The 23,884-nt window shown below is 40.6% G+C and overlaps 1 protein-coding gene across 4 annotated transcripts in view; it reads left to right on the forward strand.

Moving 5' to 3' along the window:
* Positions 1-17,786, forward strand: part of sox13 (SRY-box transcription factor 13) — a 42,006-nt gene extending 24,220 nt beyond the window's left edge. For 2 of the 4 annotated variants that reach the window (XM_085776504.1, XM_085776505.1), the window contains exons 4-14: positions 553-639; positions 1,309-1,481; positions 2,923-2,991; positions 3,095-3,206; positions 6,538-6,614; positions 7,187-7,352; positions 8,588-8,718; positions 11,166-11,271; positions 11,773-11,925; positions 13,848-14,064; positions 15,331-17,786. In XM_085776504.1, coding sequence (XP_085632630.1) covers positions 553-639; positions 1,309-1,481; positions 2,923-2,991; positions 3,095-3,206; positions 6,538-6,614; positions 7,187-7,352; positions 8,588-8,718; positions 11,166-11,271; positions 11,773-11,925; positions 13,848-14,064; positions 15,331-15,616 — 1,577 coding nt within the window. In that variant the 3' untranslated portion in view covers positions 15,617-17,786. Of the gene's footprint in view, positions 1-552; positions 640-1,308; positions 1,482-2,922; positions 2,992-3,091; positions 3,207-6,537; positions 6,615-7,186; positions 7,353-8,587; positions 8,719-11,165; positions 11,272-11,772; positions 11,926-13,847; positions 14,065-15,330 lie in introns of all 4 variants that reach the window. The other 2 variants (XM_085776502.1, XM_085776503.1) reach the window with 2 other exon arrangements.
* The last annotated feature ends 6,098 nt before the right edge of the window (positions 17,787-23,884 follow it).

Below are 23,884 nucleotides of genomic sequence, written 5' to 3' on the forward strand. Positions count from 1 at the left end.
CAAGCTTTGAAGACTCCATATCTTATGTGTTTAAGTGCACCGCATTCTGCGACTATTCAGCATTAAACAATGATGTCTGCTGAAAATCGATGCACAGAAGTGACGATTTGTCTAGCGAAGTGAGGGTGTTGTTTGGTTCCTGAATGGGTTCAGGGAGATCGGGGGTGCTTCTTTTTGTTCAGTTCCTCATATGTGTAGTAAAAGCCTGCTCTTTGAGCTGCTGCTGAGACTCTCTCTGCCCTCAACTCTTTCACCAGCCTGCACTCCTCGTCTTAAATTTTTCTCAAATTCTCCCAACTGGCTGACCTTGGATTGTTCGCTGTCCAAATATTGATCCACTCAAACACTCAAAACTTCTCCCAGATGCACAAACAACCTCTGCCCTTCGGCACCTCAAATGCCTTCTTCAATCAGTGCCATTAGGGAGGCAGAGAAGAAGGCTGAGAAAGTAGTTTGGTGTCAGATGGATTTTATTTGACAGAATATATTTTTCACGCCATGTAGTGCAGCTCTGTGTGGTTCTGCTGAGTACCTGTTGTGTCCTGTTAACAGTAATGCCCACCATTGAGAAGCTGCTGAGTGCTGACTGGAAGGAGAAACTTCTGGATAAAAGCACAGTGGGGGCAGGACAACTGCGAGGTCAGCTTTCAGACACCACCTACACACACCTCTGTACTATGTCTATAGAATTATTTGTTACTCTTCAGTCTATACACTATTGATAGACATATCTGCTTTATTTTTTTTCCTTTGCCTTATTAATTGAAAAATTGTTGTATAAGTTGTTGGACATTTCAAAAGCAAAGCTTGGCTGTGTGCAGTAATGTGATGCACCGCTGGATAAAATCTGTGATAAAAACAATGTCTCAACACTCAATTCTTCCGCTCAAATGTGGTTTTGTTGTTTGAGTACAACTCAAGTGTTTTCACTTGTAGTCCAATTTGTAATTTTGGTAAATGATATATAAAAATACATCAAAACATTTAATTATCCAATGCAACCCTTATCTACCATGTCTCATCTTAACTGTATTTCAAAAAGAAATGATGATGAGATATTTTTGGAACCAAAATGGTAAAATGTAGCACTTTTAGAGAAGTACCTAAGTTTCTTTTCTGATTTTCCGCATCCTTAATATGACTTATTGTATTACTTATATGTATTCAGTTTAGTTTTTATTGATTTGAAAAGCACAACGTTGTACTTTAAATGCATTTCTATGCCTCTGGAAAGCACTTGAATTGCCTTATGTCTGAATGGTGCTACATAAACAAACTTGCCTCACATTATCTCTGACTTCCCCACAGGTACCCCCGAGTCTCTGGCGGAGAAGGAGCTCCAGCTGCTGATGATGATCAACCAGCTGAGCGGTCTGAGGGAGCAGCTACTGGGGGCTCACTCCGAGCAGAGGAACATGGCCGCCCTGCTGCTGGAGAAACAGCAGCAGCAGATGGAGCTGGCTCGACAACAGCAGGAGCAGGTGCCGTTCAGAATCCACGCATCTGCCGTCATTATCATAAAAAAAATACACACACATGTAACTTCAAAACAAATGATCCCCATCTAAAAATTCACAATGAGCCTTTCCGACCAGGCAGCCCACAGTCAAATCAGGAGCTAAAAGTTGTCTGTGTTCATTCATGTTTATGTTTTGACTCTTTCTGAAGAACCCTGAAAAGTTGGCACGATAGACGGATGTCAGATTCGCACACAAAGAGTCAACAGCTTTGTTTTTCTTTGTAATCCACTACTGTACAACAGTATTTACATTTCAATAACTGTGAATGCAGTGTTGACTGGGAGAGTAAATATGTCAAACAGGAAAGACAGCAGAGTCCTGCTTCTTCTGCTTTATTCTTATCTTAGTTTGTAACTTGATATAAACCACACTTCTTACCTGTCATTCACCCACCCACTTACTTTCACTCCAACTTTTTTTTAAAGTAGAAAACATGATTTGACCTTTTTACTAGCACTAGTTAGGCTACACCTAGTGACCTGCAGTCTGCAGAAGCACTTAAAAAGCATAAAACACTGTTCTATGATTAGGGTGCTGTAACTCTGCTACGACAGGCAGTTTGGGAAAAAAAATCCAAATCACTGAAGCCGAGCCAGAGGATTTCTCTTCTTTCATTCTATGTGCTTGTTAACATCTGGCACCCTCAGATGTATTATGCCAATAGCACCTACTGTAGGCTGGAGCCTTACACACACGTGAGGAGGAGGGCTACATAGAGCTACAGAGAGCTCATTTCTGTCTTAACCTTTCACCCCCAGATTATTTGTCATGGTCAAACTTGTTTTACCTCTAAATCAACAGTAATTCCTGTGATATCACACCGGCCACCAAAGCCAATTTTGCAATTATACTGTATACCTCAAGATCTGTAAGAACATTTTGACACGTATGAATTTGTGGCATCCTGTGTGTCAAAGAAAAAAAAAATCCAGGGCCATCAAAACAGACCAAAGACTCAAATCTAAAGTTAGGTTCTAAAAGGTTCCTGTGGTTTAAAAGGTTAAAACTGGGTCAGTGAGACCAGTAGATCAGCCAGAGCTTAACTAACGTGCCTCACCCTAAACCCAAATCTAAACCCAACCCTAGCCCAAACCTAAAAGACAAATGTATATGTATATAATTTTAATTCAATGTGATACAATTTAGTAATGTCTTAATGAATGTTGGTATTTCTCAGTATATTTTGAATGAAAACTTTTGTTTGAGAATGACATTTGAGCAGGAAAAATGTTTCATAAGAGTAGTACATCCTAGAGTGAATTTAATTGGTGGAGCTTCAAGCAGAGTTTCTGAATGAAGCCTTGATCATGGTGCAATCCATGCTTTGTGCTTTTGTGTGTGTTTGTGTGAGCCACTTAAATACATGACGGTTGTGTGAAGGTGAACATGTCTTGTGTCTCAGATCGCCAAGCAGCAGCAGCAGCTGATCCAGCAGCAACACAAGATCAACCTGCTTCAGCAGCAGATCCAGGTCAGCTCCTCTCAAGACCCTCACACGTCCTCACGTGTCGCAACACAACACAACACAACACAGAGCTTTTATGTAAGGTGTGTATCCTGCCTTGTCCCAGCAGGTAAACATGCCCTACGTGATGATCCCGGCTTTCCACCCCAACACCCAGTCCCTGTCAGTCACTTCTGACCCCCAGATGACCCTGCCACTTCAACCAATCCCCTGCAAGCCAGGTCAGTCATTAAGCTAGCATAGGTTTACAGTAACTCTCATTATACTATCAATCCAAAGCAGTAATGGCAAAATTCAGTGACGTTTTTTTTTTCAGATATTTCTAAATCTTTTATTTTTATTCAATTTTTTTTTATATATTGTCTGTCATTATAATGTCTCACTGTGCTGAACAGAGAGAGCATGGATTCTTGATTGCTGGCCTCAACAGTGGTCACGATCCACTAAATACATACAAATTGCAACTAAATATTCCAGCAGTAAATAAAAAAAAATTTGTACTGTGAAAATATCAAAGCCTCAGTCCACAGAGTACTGCACAGAGCCTGTACTCAGAAACTGAGCCATGAAACAGGACTTCTGTAACTTTATGATGTCACAACTATGCAGTCATTGATCTCAGTCCTGTCCCACCTGTTCCCATAGTTCAAACTTTAAAGAGTTTGACCTCTCTGAGTGTTTTACCTGAAAGCTGCTATATTATATATATATATTTTTGGGAATGCTCAGAAAACAGCCAATCAGTAGACCTCTTCTCTTCTGATTGGCTCACTGACCTGTAATTCGAGAGGCCTGAGAGAGGAGATGTAAAACTACACTGAGATGATTTTTGGTTCTCAGTATGTCCTCTTATAGATCAGTACTTCAAATAAAACAAAGGAGAAGCATAAAAACAGGCAATCTTTAAAAGTGAACAAATGACTAAAAACAATATGGAGGGATTGGGATATGGGATATGGAGTGCTGCCAAAAATTCAAAACGCTGCACCTTGGTCTGGAAATGTATCCAAGTCAGTCTTTAAAGATGGTGTTGCTTTGTGCCTGTGGAATTAAGATTTTCTTTTCCATTCTGTCATCATAACTTTATTATTTAAATTATTAGGTCAATCTACCCCCACCACCCCTAACAACCAGCTGCTACAGTATATTGATAAGGATGTGTTGTGTCCCTGAGGTGATTAGATATAACCGTGGTGGGGTTTGAACAACACATCTATGATTTTTAAGGCTTATCTGGCACAAAACACTGCACAGTGATTAATATTATCAGGCAGGATTTTACATCATGCGTTATCCCAATAATTTCTATCTTTCATCTCTCAGGTGAACAGTACAATTACGCTGTTTATATTACAAATCAAACTGTCTTCAGTCTGTATTGTGGTCTTTTAATAATCCTCTCAAGGTTTCTCTCCAATGCTGAGAACGCTGAGGTTTGTTAGTTCTTTCAGTCTCCTCTCACAAAGCATGTTATAATGGGAGAATGAACACTCAACTTATCTTACAATGGCCATGTTCTCTGAAGGCCAGAAACTTAAGGTTGGAAAATGGTCACCGTCAGCACAGCTCCAACTCTATGTATGAGTTGCCATCCGCGCTGCAACATCCTTGCTCGAGTGTTTTTGGAAGAGACTCAACTCAAGGACTGTTCTGTAGAAAATGGAACGACGTCAGCGAGACACAAACGTAGACTTAAATTGAACAATATGGCTGATAGCACCTTTCATACACTTAATGCTTGTACAGTTTGCCGGCTATAGAGGGCACAGCTTAAAAAGCCACAGCGTTGTGCAGCCTGGCTTTCATGAGTCTTAAAAGCTGCGCTCATGGGTGACCTTGCCTTCTCTATCTTTTCAAACCTGACTGACACAAGGTCAGCCTTTAAAACATTGTTGGTTGAATTTGAGGATAGCCATTCATTTTCTTTCTTTATTTTAAGAAACTTGTGCGTCTGTGTGTGAGTGCTTCATAATGGCTTGACAGACGAATGTAATAAAAAAGAAATGGTAGAAGCTCTGTTGGGCTGCATGGAAGAGGTCAGCAGCTGTAGGCAGAAATGAAGTTGTCTTTTCTTTAATGTGAAAAGAGTGAAGCCTTGTGCGTTTTAATTTTGGTAGTGTGTTCTGTTTGTTTGCTTATTTGCATATGAACTTCTCTATCAATTGGACGTTGTACTTTGGGGAGTTTCCCTGGAAGTCCTAACAAAATGTTCCTTATGTTTTTACCTACGATGTTGAGAATCGTATGAAGCATGTCACCTGTAAGTGAAAAAACACGCTCTGTTTCGGAGTGGGTTTCATAGCACTGTAAGGTTTGAGATAACAAAGTCAGGTGATAATGTTCAAATTAATCGCAGCACCATGTAGCCTAGTCCAGGGGCCTCATTTATCAGAAAGGGTGTAAAAGTGCTACTAAATTTTCACGTACAGCGAACAGCCAAAAATGGCGTACACGCAAAATATTTACACCCTTTTCAGATCTAAACCACACCCATCGCCCTGGCCCGCCCTCAAAAATGCTTGTGCCCCCCCACTTCAGGCACAGATCTCTTAATTTATTTTCTTTCTTTTTTTTATCATAGTAGATCATTTTGTTTTAAGAGCATTAATGTTGCATTGTTTATCATTAAAAATATAAAGAAACAATGGTGTGATTATGTTTGATTGATGGGAATCTACAGTACAACAGCCTTTCACGGCCGTACTGAAAAGAAATTAGGCTACATACGTGACGTAGTAGTTTTCGCCGGCTTACTATTTCTTTGCCGGTCATCCTGGTTAAAAAACCCTAGAATAGTCTGCTCTGCAAAATGTTTGGTTGAAAAAAGAGATCACCACCACTACTTCAAAAAATCCTAGCGGAAACACTGCGTAATCCGAAACGGGGGGAAAAGGGTGTAAAAAAAAGGTGTATCCACAATGATAAATGAGGCCCCAGAACTATACTTCAAAGACCACAGACTGAGAAACAGGCAGGATGAGCAAACACATACTCCTAATGAAATAATGAAAACGTGTGATTTGTAGTGACCTACAACAGAAAGAAGCGGCAGAAATCACAACTTTTACTCGGGACTTTCACAATGAAGTCAGAACTGAAACAGGATGCAGATTGTGATTCAGATCACACATTGCGATTCCACCTGAAAAGATTGTCAAATGATCTTTTTGCCAAATTACCCACTCCTAGTCTCGCCACTCAGCAGACATCTTGGCAGTGGACCTTGGCAACCGTTTCCGTGATCAGGCTCCTACCTAAATGAATGGGGAGAGTGCCATATCTGCACTTTAAATTATCTTCATGAAATAAAAACTTCATGTTTAGTTTACTTCTCCTATGCATGCACATGGTTTGGCTTGCACAACAACATGATTGGCCCAATATATTTCTGCTCAGACGTTAGCTGACGATTTATTTCATATAACTTAGGCTATTATTTATTTTTTGTGTCTCATTAGTTTAATTTAAAAGATATGCATCAAACATATATTCAGTGCATTTGAATCTGTGTTTACAAGTTTTTCACGCAGAATATTGTTTCATCTTTTACAGCTGTGGATTATCCCATGCAACTGCTACCGAACCCTCATCCTGCCCCCGTGAAGAGGAGCAGTGGTTCCTTCCGACAGGTACAACATCACAAGGTTGATATGAGTTTTATATCATCTCACTGTGACAAATTTGTTTCCAACAAACATCAGTTATGCGTACACCTACATTAGAGAGTTCATGTCTGTGGAATGCAAACAGGATTGAGGTAGTTCATGTGTTGGATATGTGTGGTTGGAGTGGTGATAAAGAAGAAGAAGTTCTCCTGATTAAACAGATAATGTGCTTTCTTGGTATTTTTTTTAGGCTGAAAAGCTTTTGGAGCACACCACACCCTCTGTTCAAAGGTTTAATGTGTGTGGTATAGGTGTGTATGTGTGTGTGCGTGTGTGAAGTATGAACTTTATTTGCACGGCTTGTTCTCAAGCAGAGATAGAGAAGCACGGCTTAAATAAACAAAAGGGGAGAGAGGATGAGGTGAACGTGAAGACAAAAGACCAGAAACGCTACAAAGGTGTGACAGATACGCTCCAACATGCCAAATCTGCTGTGCATAACCGGAATACATGCACAACCTCGCCCTTTGCAGTTACGCCTGAATGTGTGTGAGTGGCCCCACCCCTGCTCATCTGCTCTTGCTGTGTGTGTTTAGGAAGCCAGTCAGCCCTTGAACCTGACCTCCAAGCCAAAGGGGCTGGAGCTGGGGAAAACACCCAGTCCACAGAGTCTGGAGATGGGATCGTTGGCACTGCAGGGAGCCTACAGACCCAGAGACCTGCAGAGAGAAGTATCCCACAGTCCACCACGCTCTGCCCTCAGTGAGTTCCACAATGTGTAAATCAAAGTTGTTGCATTAGTCACCGTCTGTGGTGACGTGGTGAACCGTTTAGCCTTCTCCTGGGCCTGTGTTGTGTGTTTGTGTGTGTGTGTGCAAAACATTTTTCTTAAAGACAGTCTTTGGGGTTAAATTGTGACCACTAGAAGTGCTATGGAGCAATACTTTAAGGAGTGCGCGCCCATTTAGCTCGTATCATTGGGCATTTTCACAGGTGATGTTGTCACACTGTTGTAATGCATCAAGTGGTTTGGCACTGAGCCAACACTGGGCAGGGAAGAAGAAGACTGTTAGCATGGGTGTAAACAATATCAACAACTCTAAATTCTTCCATAAAAATAGCTTTGCAAAGACTTTATGAGAAAGGAATTGCATTCGAAATTCATTGATTTGGCCACCAGGACACACACACACATACACACACTGTGTATTTTACCGTGTAACACCAAATGAAAACATAGGATATTCTCTAAGTCCCATGTGCTGGCTTCAAATAATTCAGAATCAAATTCTCATTCAAATTGTGGTGGGCTTATTTTTTGTCTGGGAGGCATCAAGTCAGATCATGCCAGAGTCAAATAATTTTAAATTTAATGTAAATTGATTGATTGAGATCTTTATTGACAACAGACAAATGTTTACAAAAGAAAACATACATCGACACAACTGCTGCCAAAGGGATAAAAACACAAAAAAGCCGACATCTTATTTCCATTGTGGTCCCTTTAGTGAGTGAAATGAAAAGATAAATATCAGGTTTTTTCCATCACTGATTCATACCACTACATCCTTGGTGTTGTGTGGTGCAAAAAGAAAAAACATTTTTATGCATGTACTGTAATGAGCAAAAGGGAAGTTAGCACAAACATTGATAGCCTGCATTGAAGAACGTATAGTACCACCAACAGTGTTTGATTGACTGTGTGCCAAGTATAAATACCACAGTAATGATCACTTGAAAACAAACAGGAACAAAGCGGGGGCTGTAGGTTATCACACTAACATGCTGAAGCTTCATAGACATAAAACTGAGCTACACCGAATGCACAGTTGCCTAATCTCTATCTTTGTGTTTCTGAAAACCACATTGTCATCGGCATCATTTCATCACAGCTGCTTCTTCGCCTTCCTCTGTCTAACATCACTTTCCTTCATCATCACCTCATTCCTCATTTCTGCTCTTTTCCTCCCCCCCTCATCCTGTCTTCTCGTTGTCAGGTTTCCTCGGAGACGGCGATGTGGTCACCCAGGCCATCCACGATGCCCAGCAGCTCCTGAGGGGCCACGGCAGCGGAGGGCGAGAGAGGGAGCGAGACAGGGAGAGAGAGAGAGACGGCGGTGGAAAGATGGTGAGTTGAACCTCAATTTACACAAGATTAACAAACACAGTCACAAGGTTTCTGTTTGGAGCCTTTTCTCGTATGCACATTATTAAGTAAATGTTGGCACATGTCTGCAAAAAGGGACGAGAGCTCCTTTTACATTAAAGCTGTGATGGCAATTTACTAATTCACACCTTTCTGTAACACTTCCGATGTGGCACAAGTCTGAGTGAGTAGAGAGACGGAGTAAATACACATTTCACACTCTTACCTGAGGCTTCTTCACATCTTTTTTCACATCTCTTATTTTGGTAGTTGTACCTATAATTCCCTCCCCATTTTTTGTAGTTTGTTTCTCCTTCTAGGATTTACTGATAGGGACGTGTGGGTCACACAAATATATCATCCATTTTATTTTGATGGTTACATTAATATTCCTAATGCTCATAGCTCTGTAGCTTATGTCATAGAAACAAAGAAAGCTGAGGTTCCAGGCTACAATCTTTTACATGCATACAGTGAGTGTGTGTTGGGTTGTGAACTTTTGACCAACCCAACACTGTCTGAAAACTTAACACCATGCAGCAGCGATGATAACGACGACAAGTGCCAAAAACTGCAGTTCCTAAGATGGCCACTCAATGCTAACTCCAAAAGTCAGCCATAGACTGTTACAATGTACAATTTTACAGCAGAAATAACATGTTCACAGCCTGTTACAAAAACATTTTTGGTCTTGTTAGAGCTGCTTTTCTCCTTCAGGACACTGAGAATGTGTGAATATTTTACTACATTCAGTGTTATTCAGGTGTAAAAATCTCCTCAGAAACCTTTGGGTGACATTTCAGAGGTTTTAATTACAATTTATAGTAAACATGTGCAGGACACCAGGGCTGCTTCTGCTACTTTACTAATGAGTTACTCATGCTAGGTCTCCTGTGTAGACACAGTGTGGCTCGTACTGTTATTCAGATCTTCAGACACGTTTCTGTCCAGTTCAGCCGATTTTCTGCAGAAACGAGTAGTGAGCAGAACTGACCTTATCACCTTTGAAGCTAATATGGCTAACATGTTAATAGCAGACAATTGCTTATTTACAACATTACAACATTATGATTGATTTGGAGCCATGTTTGTGACAATCTCATGAATGTAACCTCAGTATCCGCTTATTTGTTTTAGCTCTGTTTTTGGTCTCTACCAACTCCTGAGGGAAATGCATGGCTCTTCAGCTGCTTAATGCTCCACTATGTTTACCACACTTAATATGAGGACACAGTCTCAGTGTCTCTCTCTCTCTCTCTCTGGGTAACGTGTGTGGGTCTAATTAGGGGTCAGAGTCAGGTTTAGCATTACAGGGAGTCATGTACTCCTCCTGAGGATTTAACTGACGGAGGATTGTCCCAGCTGTAGTAGATTCACACACAGAAGCGTATTGTTTCGCCACTGTATTTTAGGTGTTGCCCCCTGGAAACTACTGATAAGTAAACAGACAAAGAAGTTATGTCTGTGTTGTTTCCATTATTAGTAATTGAAAAGGAGCTTCCTATTTCCGAACAAACACAGTATCAGCTGCTGTTATTCTACATTTTGTGAGTACAGTACCGAAAAAGAACAAAATACTGCTTTAGCAAACAAATTCAGTGAGACATGTGAATCTTTGTGTGCATCTATGTGGATATATTTGTTTTTGGAAGCCTTTAAAGACTCCATAAACTACATATTTCCTCTGAAACCAAATTATAAAATTCCTGGTTGTTATTTTTTGCTTTGGTTCCTTCAAAAACTGTCTTCTATTCTAGTCTTGGTTTTCATTCTTTGAGGTGGCTGAAGCTTTGGTCCCAGCCTCATCCTGGAGCAACAGCTGTTGCAGCCTCACAATACCACAAAGGCCTCAGTGTGGCATTGACGGAGCCACCTGCCCTCTCTCTTTGTCCACAATAATACTGTACTCTGCGGCTCTCCTCCTCTACTCCATTATCCTGCTCCATCTCGCCTGCGCTGCCGCTTTAACCCCGATACAGTTGACTGACCTATTTTGGTATTCCACTCCACCACACAGGGATAAATAATGTTTTACAGCACGGGAATAAATGATAGATAAGACACTGATGGTGTGATAGTTTTGCAAATGCACAATTTGTTGTGACATTCCCATCTCTGCCTTTTCTCCTTCACCTTTTCTTCCTCAAACAATAAACACCATTCTTCCTCCTCTGTAGTGTTGTAATTCCCTTTCTTTGCATTTACAGCTCTGCATTTAAACAGCAGCTGATATGGGGAGTGTGTCATTTCTTTACCTTAAATAGCTCTGTGTGTAACACATGCGTGTCTTGAATACACCCCATGGACATCGGGTCATCTTTTTTACTGCAGCAGAAATTCAAATTACCGCTTTGTGCTCTGGTGTGAATATTTGTGTGCCCTTGGTGCATGTCTGACTTCACCTGTCTTTGTCTTTTGTGTGTCTGCAGGATTATAAAGATTCTTCACACAGTGAGAGAATGTCTCAGTCGGAGCGGGGTGAAGAAAGGCATGGCCTGCCGTCCACTGAGGAGCACCTCAGCAGTGACTCTGAGGGTGGGTGTCCCTGTGGGGAAGTGACATGTTAATGTTAGAGTAATACATACTGTAACTAGGTGGTGTTATTTCAAAGGCAGTAGTACACACTATAGTCTTTTATTATTGCTCCCTCACTATATCACATTGACATTTAGGTATCCAAAAATAACCTCCACCTCCAGATTCAACTTTCTCAAAATACAACCTCACTGTCTTGACGTTTGGAAACTCAAATGAACTGAATGAAACTGATGCAAACATCAGGATGAAGAATGTAGGTGGGAAAGTGAATCATAAGTGAACAATACGAGACAATACAATAAGAAGCTTCCCTTTTATGAGTAATGGTTAATAAGGCGTGCTTAAAGATATTCACCAATTTTAAGGGTGTAACAAAGAAAGTTTTACAAGAGATGTACCACTCCTTGGGATAGTGAGTAACATATTCCTGCTTGGTGTGGTCGCCTGATTGTATCCTTTTTTATTATTATTATTAACCCTGTGCCTTGCCTGTTTCAGTCCCAGGCAGCTACGCCGAGGCTCGGCCCCCACCCTCCTCAGGCCACATCAAGAGACCCATGAATGCCTTCATGGTGTGGGCCAAGGACGAGCGCAGGAGGATCCTGCAGGCCTTCCCTGACATGCACAACTCCTCCATCAGCAAGATCCTGGGTGAGCCCAGCACTGGGTAGGGGTGGGTTTCACTCTGTGTCTCTATTCTGAGACACTGCCTGGAACATGTGAGGGCACAAATATCCACCTGCTTCTCCAACCGGACACACACTGACACACACACATTGGCCTGAATCCCTTTCCTTGGATGGGACCAAACATTTACTTTCCTCTCCGTTGTTAGAGAGTTTATGTACTTGTATGCAGCCGCCGTTCACACAGACACACACATACAGTATGGAGACATGAATACACACACACACACACACACACACATGCCTTTTAAGCATATCAGTAATCTAGTTGTGTTTTAAATACACAATCTTATTACTAAATACTTCCCTCTCAATTTACAAGGCATGAGTTGTTCTTTCCCACCGTCACCTACAGAGGTAGGACCATTGAAGTCATGCTTATGCAAGTTTTGACGTCATTTACTGTGTTTCACACCTGTCTGTTTGAAGGTGTATAACCACACCTGTGCACAAAGAGGAGGGGCTTCACAACTGAAATTGGTTTGGTAGAAATGAAACTACACATGAATACAGTGGGCAGGTCTCAGACTTAGAGAATCTACTGGTAGAGAATGATGATGTTATGTAGTGATCACTGGACATTTGTAATTTACTCCTCTTACAAATTTACAGCTCAAGTCATAGTGAAACAAACTACTGTAAGTACTAAGTACTTGGTCTTGGGCGCTTCTAGATGTTGCAGTAGATATTGTTGTGTAACCAACTCACCAATGATGAGTTTGCTGACTGAATGTGTACTCGTGCATCTGTTGTGCTACATTCCAGTTTGTCAAAGATTTAACTTTAAGTGTTTCTACCACAAACATTAAACATGTCATATCTCACCTGGCAGCCGTGACACAGCTCTTTCAGTCTGTGGGCCCCAAGAACTGTCCAATGTCCACGTCCGTCTTTGACCAAGAATAGTGTAAATGTTCTTGCTCTGCACATTTTATCAAGTGCAATCGGTGTGGTGAGCCCTGTCGTCCTATTTACACAGGAAACAGAGTAGACTTGAAGTGTGGTCAGAGATGCGATCCTAATAGCGCTATGAATTATCTTTTATGTTTTAAAGATAAGACAAGATCAATCTCTGCAGATAAACTTCGTCCTTAGTATTGCAATCTTAATTGTTGCTGGAAACAGGTTCACAGGAAATAAAAAATAAGCTTCTCAGCTTTTACTTTATCTGCAACTGTAATGAAAAAAATTGCCCAATATAAACTAAAAAGTAAACAACTTTCAAATAATGCAACAGCTGGAAATGGAGCGCATTGTTCCATCCTGTTCTACTCTGCATTGACAAAACCCTTAGGAGACGTGTTTATTGTTTAGTGTTTCAAGTGTTTAGTCGCTTGAAGTCTTGTCACAGCCACAGTGAACGTTGTTCAGCAAAAGTCACTCAGCATGTTCTCACAGATTTACTGATACTGATGTTTTTGAGCCAGTGAGTCACATCAGTTTCAATTGTGATCACAAAAGACTGAAATGTTGATTAAATGCTAAAAAAAAAAACAGGTTTGACTATTTGTATTTATTTATTTATTTTAGATGATCTGTTCTGGCATTTTGCCTTTATTGACCGCAGACAGGAAACAAAGTGAGACAGAGGTGTGTTAACCATACGGCAACCTGGACACCCTTCACAAGGAGTTTATTTTAACTAAAAAGGAAAAAAAAAAGTCATTTATATTTTAACTAATTATACGACAACTTAAATCAGGCTTAAATAGAATTGGCCAAATCTGTCAAGAGTCATTTTAAAGCAAACACACAAATCTCAGCCAAAACTAACACACAAACTTGTGGCGCAGTGAACCATCCCTCCATCCAAACCTGACATTCAGCAGCTAGAGAAGTTAGTTTTGTTTTCTCACTGCCTCTGTGCTGACGTGTCTCTGTCTTCAGGCTCCAGGTGGAAGTCCATGTCCAACCAGGAGAAGCAGCCGTACTATGAAGAGCAGGCGAGACTGAGCCGGCAGCACCTGGAACGCTACCCCGACTACAAGTACAAACCGCGGCCCAAAAGGACCTGCATCGTGGAGGGACGGAGGCTAAGAGTGGGGGAGTACAAGGCCATGATGAAGAACCGCCGGCAGGAACAGAGAGCGACCTACACACACAGGTAGAAACCAGAGAGACTGGCGTGCTCAACATAACTTTAAATAATATGAGAGAATTTGTCCCTGGCAGACAACACTGACGATTCACTCCATTAACAAGGGTTTGCTCTGAACCTCCACACACTGTAGACAATGTCTGCAGCTCCCAGGGCTGTTTTTTGTTGTTGTTGTTGATGTTGTTCTTGAAGACTCAAATAAAAGGGGTGTATTGATACTGAAGCTGGGCTGTTTTCAGTCTGTCCTTGGCGATGAATAGCATCTCTCGCCATTGTTCCCTCCAACTCCTCCAGTGAGTTAAGCTGAAGGAGTTGGAGGTGGCGACTGTTACCGTTGGTTGGATTTGTTTTGAGTGGTTCTTTGTTTTAGTTGTTTGCCTCTCTTCTAGACTCTTTTAAAATATTAAACCTTAAAATCTGAATGTGGCTATTCAGTTCTGATCATTTTTGGGGGTTACATAGATATTTGTATGACAAGCCACATTTCTAGTTGTTTCTAGTGTCTTGAACAGTCAACCTGACGTGTTTCTTCAGGACTTAGTGGGCTAAGTCTAATTTTTAGTGAGTGGGACAGATACATTGTAAATCAATAATTTGCAATGTTAGTTGACAATAATTTTAAAAAAAAAGGAATTTATTGAGGTTTTTAGTTTTCTATTTACCATCACCTCAAGTCGACTTATGGAAGAGTAGATGTTAGTAAGACCCCACACCCCAGTGTTGATCTGTCAGTAAAAAACAGCACTGAGTGACCTGAGCATTGAGTATAGCGTGAGTCAGCGCTAACATTGGTTGGTAAGTTAAGCTAACTAATGCTATTTTAGCACCAAAGGACTCCCCCAGATAATAAAAGTCCATGTTATAATCATCAGATGTAGCCTAATAATTTTCTTTCTGAGACATCACTGTGATAAATGCCTAATTTGTAATAACTGTAGTCTAACCCAACTCATGGAGAAGCCAGTCAGTCGCTGAATTCATCCTTAACTGGCCAAGTATCCAAGATGAAATGGATTTAAGCTGTAGTAAACTATGCAAGTCAAGTTTATCTTGACTTTTAATCAAAGAACTAGACATGTGTGAATTATTTCCACATAATTGAACCAAGAGAGTTTCATCTGAGCTGTAGAGGTGCTTCACCTAACACTGTCAAGTATCATCGTAGTGTTTCCTTGCACAAAAGTAAATTCAGTTCAAATTCCATTGTGCACAAAGGTTGAACATCTCAGAACGCTGAGTCATGTTATCGTCTCTTTCTTCGTGTCGTTTCAGTCAAACAGAGCCTCAGCAGATCCACTACTCCCATGGCGAAGGCCAGTACCCAGGCAGCACTGGCTCAGTCTCCGTGGCGACCATGCCCTTTCACCCCGCGTTGCTGGAGCATTACCTACCGCAGGTCCCGCCCGCCCCGCGCAGAGCGGAGGGCCACGCCCCGCCCACTCCCCTGTCCAGAGAGAGAGACAGGGAACGAGAGAGGGAGCGGCCCCCATACAGCGAAGGGGAGGAAAGCGACGGTGGAGAAAGGAGCGAGGGGGAACTGGTGCTCCTAACGGACTGAAAGAGGGGTGGGAGCGTTTATTGAAAAAAAAAAAAGGAAAATGGAGGCGAGGGATGGGAGGGATGGGAGGCGGGTGAGGGATGGGAGGGGTGGTGAGGAAGGGGTTGACTGACAGTCAGAGAGGAAGAATAGAGGATGAACGGAGGAAAACATGGAGGGAGGAAGTTGTCAGTGAATGAGAAAATTGCTTCTCTGTGAGGAAACACTCACTCATTCTCGTCAGTCAGCAGTCTCGCCCACACACACACATATAAAGACACAGAAACTCTTATCTTACTAATTTCCCATAGTAACCTAGCCCTCATGTCATCAGCTGCTTTGTGTTAGAATACAGAAGTTTTGATGTACGAGGTTTATCGTTAAATCCCTTATGCTGTGTATTTTCCTTCCACGTTGGCAAAACAAACAGCCCACAGGAAGTGGGTTCAATGGAGGATAGTGTGAAAGGAACCATAAAGGTTCAATAGAAGCACTGCTTTCACCTGCTCCACTGCTGAAGGACCCCAGAGCAGCTGAGGAACTTTTCTTTTGGTCGGAGCGACAGGGCCTTCAATGTCATCCGTGTGTCGTTATCTCCCCCTGCTGGTGAAGGCTGTTCATTGCAAAGTGAAGAGACAAGTTCAAATTCACTTCAAATATCCTAATACAGCTATAATCTATCCCATGTAACACGTGGGATTGAAGAACTATTATTACACTTACATCACATCGGTGTTAGGATGTTTAAAAACAACATTAGAGACAAACGGTTTGCACACAAAATTGCAGTCAAATTTGGATTTTAAAAAAGAGACAAAAAAGGAAATCAAAAAAATAAGTTAGTGGAAGTTACAATGCAATTTTGATAGACCAATTGGAAAGTTGATGGGTGAAAAGTTTATACAACAACTCAGTACTTGTCCCACATTGTAAAAACACAGTGGACATAACCAACCACAGAGGATATAATAGGCTACTGAGCACAATTTTTTTTAAATTAGTGTAGGACCCCTTTAAATAAACTGATTCAGCTGTTTGCTTTATGTTGATACAATGTGTTTAACTCATTAAGGTAGCACCCCAAAATGAGTTTTAACAATTTAAGCAACAACCTCCTAAAACCACAGCATTTTCCAAAAGAAAAAAACTTAGGATTCACTAGAACATTTGAAAACAACGAGCAGGTGTATATAAAAACATGCTTTTATCCCATCTGGCTCTTACACATGGCAGGTATCAGCCATGTGAAATTAGTTGAGGATTGATGGTTTGTCACCATTTACTCTCTCTCTCATTAAACCTACAGTAGTGCATCTGTAGTTTCCCAGTCAGTAAACAGTCCATCAACAGTCAAGCCCTCCTCCTCGCCCCCTCCCCACATCACACTGTTCACTTGAGCTGTGCTGTGTTATGCTGTATTTGTGTGTCTATCAGTTCCCTCTTCATAGCATGGTGGGTTGACCTCAGCCTGACCTATTTTTTATACCTCTGTGTTTGCTTCTTTGAGTGTTTATCGATTGTCGTGTTGAGCACCTCCTATCTGTGTTTCAAATGTCTGCTGTTTTTTGTTTTTTTTCTCCTTTGAAATGCAGCCTCCTGCACCACTGCAGAAAATACCCAAATTGTTTTATTTCAATTTTGGAAAAAAAGTTACTTTCAGTAATAGTCATTTCTTGGTACTAGTGCATCTGGCCTTTTTCCAAACTGTTCTCAAATTTCCTCATTGGAATTGGTTTCAGATTTAAAGACTGAAAGTGAAACCAAATCCCATTTTTGCAGTGACAGATCAATCAGTATGCTCGTCCTCAGTGCAGCTGCCGTCTCATCTCATCTTTTAATTTCCTGTTCCACAAACATCCACAGATGGGCAAATCTGTGGGCTTCATATTGGAGAGGGCGCTGCTGGTTGGGAGGATGTACTTAACCCCCCACTCCATACACACTTGTAGTGGATACGAAATGGAGAAAATGTCAAGTGATTGTATGGGCTGCTCATGTGACAACAAGTAATAAGAAAAGCTGGTCAAATAATGAGAACACAGACACCTAAAATACAGAGCCTCACTCCAGCATTGGCTTCAGTTACATTAGGCTACATTACTTTGCAACCTGTCTAAGCACTTAGCAAATCACTCTACTTTGTTATTTGAGTTACTCTTAAAGTGGTATTCAGATTACATAATTCCTCAATGCTGGTTGATTTGGAAATTTCTGCTGAAAACCTCAGTTTTAAAAACGTAAATACAAGTGATACAGCTGCGTAAACAGACATTTTTGTCTCCTGCTGTAAACTGTTTTGTATGAAATTAAAAAAAAAAAAAAAAAGAGAGAGAGGGAATTTTCATCTATTTACTACAACACGGCAATCTAAACGCTACTCAGGCTAACAGTTTAGCATAGCGTAAAGAGTCTGTAGTGTAAATTGACCAAGTTACTTATTATTTTTAAAGTCAATGAACTGTGGCTTCACTTGTGTCTCTTTGTCACAAATTACCACCGTTTAAACTACATATAGACAAAAAAGTGCTAATAATTAGCTATTTTCTGTATGTGTTGCTATAGCATAACTAACACTTGTGGGCACATGGGTAGTTTCGGTGTCTCTGTTTTCATCACTCAATGAGCACGTTGACAAATAGGACAATGTAACAAAAACTTAACGTAGCCTACCTAAATTACACTGGGGTCAACCCACCTTCAGCTAACTGCAAGGCAAATCAAAATGGCGGGAAACGCCACATTTTTGGACCTCAGGGGTTGGGCCTTTGTAGTGTAAAGATGTTGGCTTCTGTGTACAGAGACGAATTATCAGAGGAAAATGTTTATCTTATTTTGGTGGAGACATGCTGCAGAGTCTCCTGTCGTTACCCCTGCTGATGTAAATATAGAAAGAGACTATTTTGTTTATAAGAGCTTGTGTAATTTAAAGGTGTACATTTCTCTATGTTTTCAGAGTTGTGTGTGTGTGTGTGTGCGTGTTTTTTTTTTCCTTGAAAGACAATAAATTGGTTGTGTTAATTGCGTTTGCTATTCTTTTTAAATAACGTGTGTATGTATGTGCCAGGGTTGTGAGGATCTCTCTTCCCACAGGCTCTGTGGTTGGTTCGGTAATTACTTCGCCCCATAATTCAGATCTCCCAGAGGACATTCCCAGGGCGACACAGCTCTTTTCAGCTCATGCCAACATCTACACATTATATCAGCATGACAGCATAGTCCTCCGCATTGTGTTCTCAACTACTGCACAGTTTGTCAGCCGATAAGAAGGAGACCCTGTGAGGTGAATATGTGAACACAAACACAGCTGAAACTAATGATGCTAATTAAGACTGCACCATAATCAGATGTGGTCGTCAGCATTGTGCTCGTTGTCCCACTGGAACAGACACTGCTGACTCTTCCTGCTGTGATGAATTTAACTACCTGTAGAGTGGAAACAAAGCGACTCAAACATCCACATGAGGCCTGAGAGTTGTACATGGTTGGTAATTTTTTTCAGTCTTAAAGAGCAATTGGATATGTATCACTCAAATTATAGAAGCAATAGAGGCAGTTTGATTATAATAAATACCGTGTAATAAGCTGTAATTAGTTGATAGGATGCTTTGTTGAATTGCTATTACACAATAACGTTTCTGACCTTTTTAACAAATACCAAATATCCCACACTACACTAAAAAAAAAAAAAAAAAAACTCTTCTAAACTTCTTGGAAACATTTCATTTGACTTTGAAAGACTCACCATTTCTGTTTAGTAAGAATGTAGTTTTAAAAAATCAATTAACAAGGCTGTGTATGCAAATAATTTAGCAGGATCAGATGGGTTGGTTTGTGAATAGTTGTATCTTGTCAGTCTACTGCTTAGTGATAAACAGGAACAATTGCATTTTACTTTCAAATCCAGTATGGTCCAGTTATATTCAGGACAGGTCAAAACCCTTATTGAGAGCTTTGAGACCTCTCAAAATAACTAATGTGTTTATGAAATAAGATTTGTATTATTTTCTATCAAATTGTGGCTAAGGTATAATTTTCTCATTAGTATTAATCCACTGTGCAATGCAGAGGATCACAGGTTTATAGAAAGGTAACAGACATGGTAAGTTGTGAACCTCACATGTTGGAAGTCATCACCATATGTGTGTGTGTGTGTGTGTTTTGGCAGGATGTCCTTCAACAGAGGTTTTTGCTTTCCTTCCTCCAGTCAGGGCCAAAGCACAGGGTCAGCTGGCAGACAGACTGACACACACACACACACTGTACACATAAGAAAACCCCGAGGGAAAACAGAGGAAAATTTATACCGTATATTGGTAGTTTCATAAATTTACAGCTGCAACAGAAAAAATCAGAAAGAGGCAAAGTTTGCTTGTTTTGTTTTTTTTAATGATTTTATACATTTTTATGGAAATATTTACTGACAACTGTTAAATAATTCTTCTCGCCACTCCCACAGAGGTGTGAAGGATCACTGTACAGTAAGCTTTTCACAGTATTTCTTACAGTATTTACATCCTCCTTCTCCGCCGGCCACACACACTGATGCAGTATCTCCTTTAGCAGTGGATGAGCACATTTACAAAGTCACATCTAAAGCCAATCGCTGGCTCCCTTTACACAGCGCTCTACATTTCAAGTCAAAGCATTTACAAAAAGTAAATATCAGCATACAAAGGGAAAAAAAAGAATCAGTTTTCTGTACAGTGAGTCTTAAAATTAAGTTAGTACATTCACACACAAAAATAGTTAATCTCATATGAACTGCAATGCAAACTCTGAAGCTAACCATTTTGGTATGATTAGAAAACAACAAAAGAAGGTGTGTAAAATGCAATGTTAAATTCACTCAATAAATAGACCCTGTTTAAAACTGCTTTCACACCTAAAGGCCTAACACAAAGAGGGAAATCTTTGATAGCCAGCATGAAACAGGAAATTCAGACAGCCTGTCTAAGATAAGAGCAGTCGCTGCAAAACAGATAAATGTATTGGTCTATAAATAGGCAACATTTTCAAGAACTTCATTTAATATTCACACTAATTCTTTGTTTTGGCTCATTGTCACTTTACCCAGTGTCTTATAAAATATTTAGAGTATGAAAATGATACTTGCATGCATCCTTTAAACTTCTCATTTTCATTCTGTGGTGTGTAGCTGTGTTACTGTTGGATAAAATAGTAACTAACTTCATTGTCAGTAGTGCAGTCAAGAGTGCAAAACTTAAGCTACCTTTAGCTAACTTTTTTAAGTAAACACGAGGAACAAAGAACCCAACATACTATACATCTCACTTCCTCAATTAAGCTAATTTGCATATATGTGTGTTAAGGTGTTAAGGCCCAATTATTATGTATATATATATGACGTTTAGGTAAACCAACATACCCAAAAAAAAAGAGTTCATAGACTAAGAGAAATAACACTAGTAACATTGCTGATGTAAGAAAGAGAGAGAAAGAGAGAGAGAGAGAGAGAGAGAGAGAGAGAGAGAGAGAGAGAGAGAGAGAGAGAGAGAGAGAGAGAGAGAGAGAGAGAGAGAGAGAGAGAGAGAGAGAGAGAGAGAGAGAGAAATATCATGCAAAAAAAAAAATATTTTAGAGAAAGTTTGACAACCCAGTCTAACTCAAGGTCCAGTTACAAACTTCCAGACATTACATAGTAATAGATCCATCACCATGACAACTGATTAATCCACGTGTGCAAACAAAAAACACCTAGTAAGTGGACCTTGACCTTGAAATTGTTGTCTGGTGGATAGAAGAGTAATCTAATATGTTTTTTTCATGTCAGCACTACAGTACCTTTTCAGGCTGCTATCAGGTTACTCTTTCAAGACTTGTCAGTCATTTTGAGAGTGAAAGTAGATTTCAGGCCTTTGGTTTTGAATTTGAAGGTTGGGTTCATGTTTGATTACACATTGTGCTTTTATGTGCAAGGAAGTTACTTGTATTCAGAGTGACTCATCTCACGAAGGTCTAAGGGAATGCAATGTGAGAAGCCATGTTGGAATCGTTACCACACATATTGGATATAACAATTTCAGTAACACAGAGACATAATACAGTGGGTAAGGTGACCAATGGGCATAGCTGCTAATATATCAGCGCACTCCTGCATTGAGTGCGACCTCAGTTCAGTGTGGAATGTGTTTTCAGTTCAACCCCACATTTAGCTCTCGCCTTAAACGTTAGTGTCTACAACAGTGTTAAATGACATTTCAGGAAGAAAAAAAAAAAAACCTTCCCTAAATTGTCTCTTTAAGAATCCTAAATTGTGTCAACAGATGGGGTCCACTCGGGGTCAGTGTCCACCATTAAGAGAATGAAGAAGTTCATTCAGTGCTCATGGGGTGCAAATGCCCTTTTTATCTAGGCTAAATTCCTACCACCGTATTAGGATTGTGCGTTCAAGCAGCAAGCTCACTAATTTGGCCTTTGTCTGCAAATTTACTAAAGCAGATTACTCCACTATTAGGTCCCTAAAATGAGGGCCTTTTGATTAAATCAAAAATGCACTACTGTTGTGGGTGATTCGAGCTATTTCAAGACAGTACCGTTGGTTGCTTTTTGCTCCCAGATATGTGCCATCATACTAGTAGTACTTTTCACACTAAGTCACTCTTGCCTCACACAGCCCTTAAACTGAGTTGTAGCTCAGTCTGAACTAAGGCTGTAAACATCACTTCAAGGAGAAGAAGCACAGACACATTTCAGACGTTAATGTCACCTCCCTCCTAAAACACTCCAGTTCTCCTCGCTGAGAGCCATTAACATCAGTGAGTTTCTGTCTGTGCTGCTGTTTGGGAAGGCTTCTGCTCACCCGGTAAACTATTGTTGTCTGTTAGTTATATGAGACTCAGTGAGGGAGACAAAGGTCAGAGCTCGGTGTCAGCCCCTGCTGGGTCAATAAGGGGTTAAATATCCTGAAAGGGTGTGTGTAGGTGAGAGAGAAGGCACATCCCTGTTCAGCGTGAATGAACAGCTTCCCATGATTCATGTATGTGCTCATCAGTCCTGTCTAATCAGATCAGTGATTGCGTCAGTGATGGGGAGGAGGGTTGCCTCCTGTGCTTAAATGTATTGTTTGCGTAGTGCTAAGATTTTTCTGAGGGACGGGTTAATCCCAGACTTCAATCCTAATTTCTCTGGGTTTCTGACCACTGGTCAAACAAAAATGACAACTTTTAAAGAGGCCACTTTGGACCCAAGGAGCAAACAATCAAAATAATACTGATAGATTGACTTGATAACAAAATTATTCACTATGATGTCACGGCAAATGACACAATTTAAGTCATTTTGTATTCGTTCAGTTTGGGATTAGAGACTGTAAACTCACTGGACAAACTGGGTATGTTAGTGATGCATTACATTATATTATTTACTTTGCCGCTTCAATTTTACTCAAAGTCAGAAACAGCCTCCATTGTGATTGATTACTTTAGTTCACTGACGTGTCAAAAAGTATTGTAATACATCAAACTGGTAGAAAACTTTAAGAATGCCCTCTGCTGGACCGCAGGGTGATCTACTTCAGACAGTCTCATGCGCTTACAGACATTAATATTAAAGACACTGAAAGGAATGTTTGAATTTCAGTTTAAAAGTCACAGCACTACAGGCTGTTGACATCTGGTAACCTCACTTCTTTCGTATTTCTGATGCTGACTCAAGTGATATCACCTGAGGAAATGTATTGGGACTCTCCTTCATGGGGTTTTATTCATCTTTCTTTTTTTCCACATTACTAATACTCCTGTAACACCAGTCAATGAGGATTTCCTCCCTTCAGGAAATGAGTTTCACTTGACTAAGAGTCAGATGATGTCTTTTTCCAACCGAGCAACAGGTGATGTCATGATGGACACAGAGCCACCACATGGACTTGATCTAAACCCTTCATATTACTTATGCAATGTCTGATTATATAACTCCATTTGGCCTAGAAACTTTGATATGAATAGGAATGGATTACAGTGCGGCGCTAAGAGCACTCTCTGATGTTAAGACGGCCAGTGGAGCAGGTGCTGCTGCCTCAATATCCACTGCAAAACGGGAGAGATGAAACAAAATCGGGGTGGGAGGAGATCAAAGATAGTAATGTGAGTAGGGATCAGAAACAGGAAAGCATTAGAGACGTGGATGGGGGGGGGTGTTGGAAAGTGTAATAGAGCGGTACACTTTAACCATAAAAGTCAAAAAGGTGGAAAAACAGAGAGGACAGAAACGCGCACAGAGTTTAGAGTGACATTTACACAGGTCTGCTGTGTGTGTGTGTGTGTGAATGTG

The sequence above is a fragment of the Trachurus japonicus genome, chromosome 5, assembly GCF_045865225.1.
Source record: "Trachurus japonicus isolate A0001 chromosome 5, Traja_1.0".
Lineage (NCBI taxonomy): Eukaryota > Metazoa > Chordata > Actinopteri > Carangiformes > Carangidae > Trachurus > Trachurus japonicus.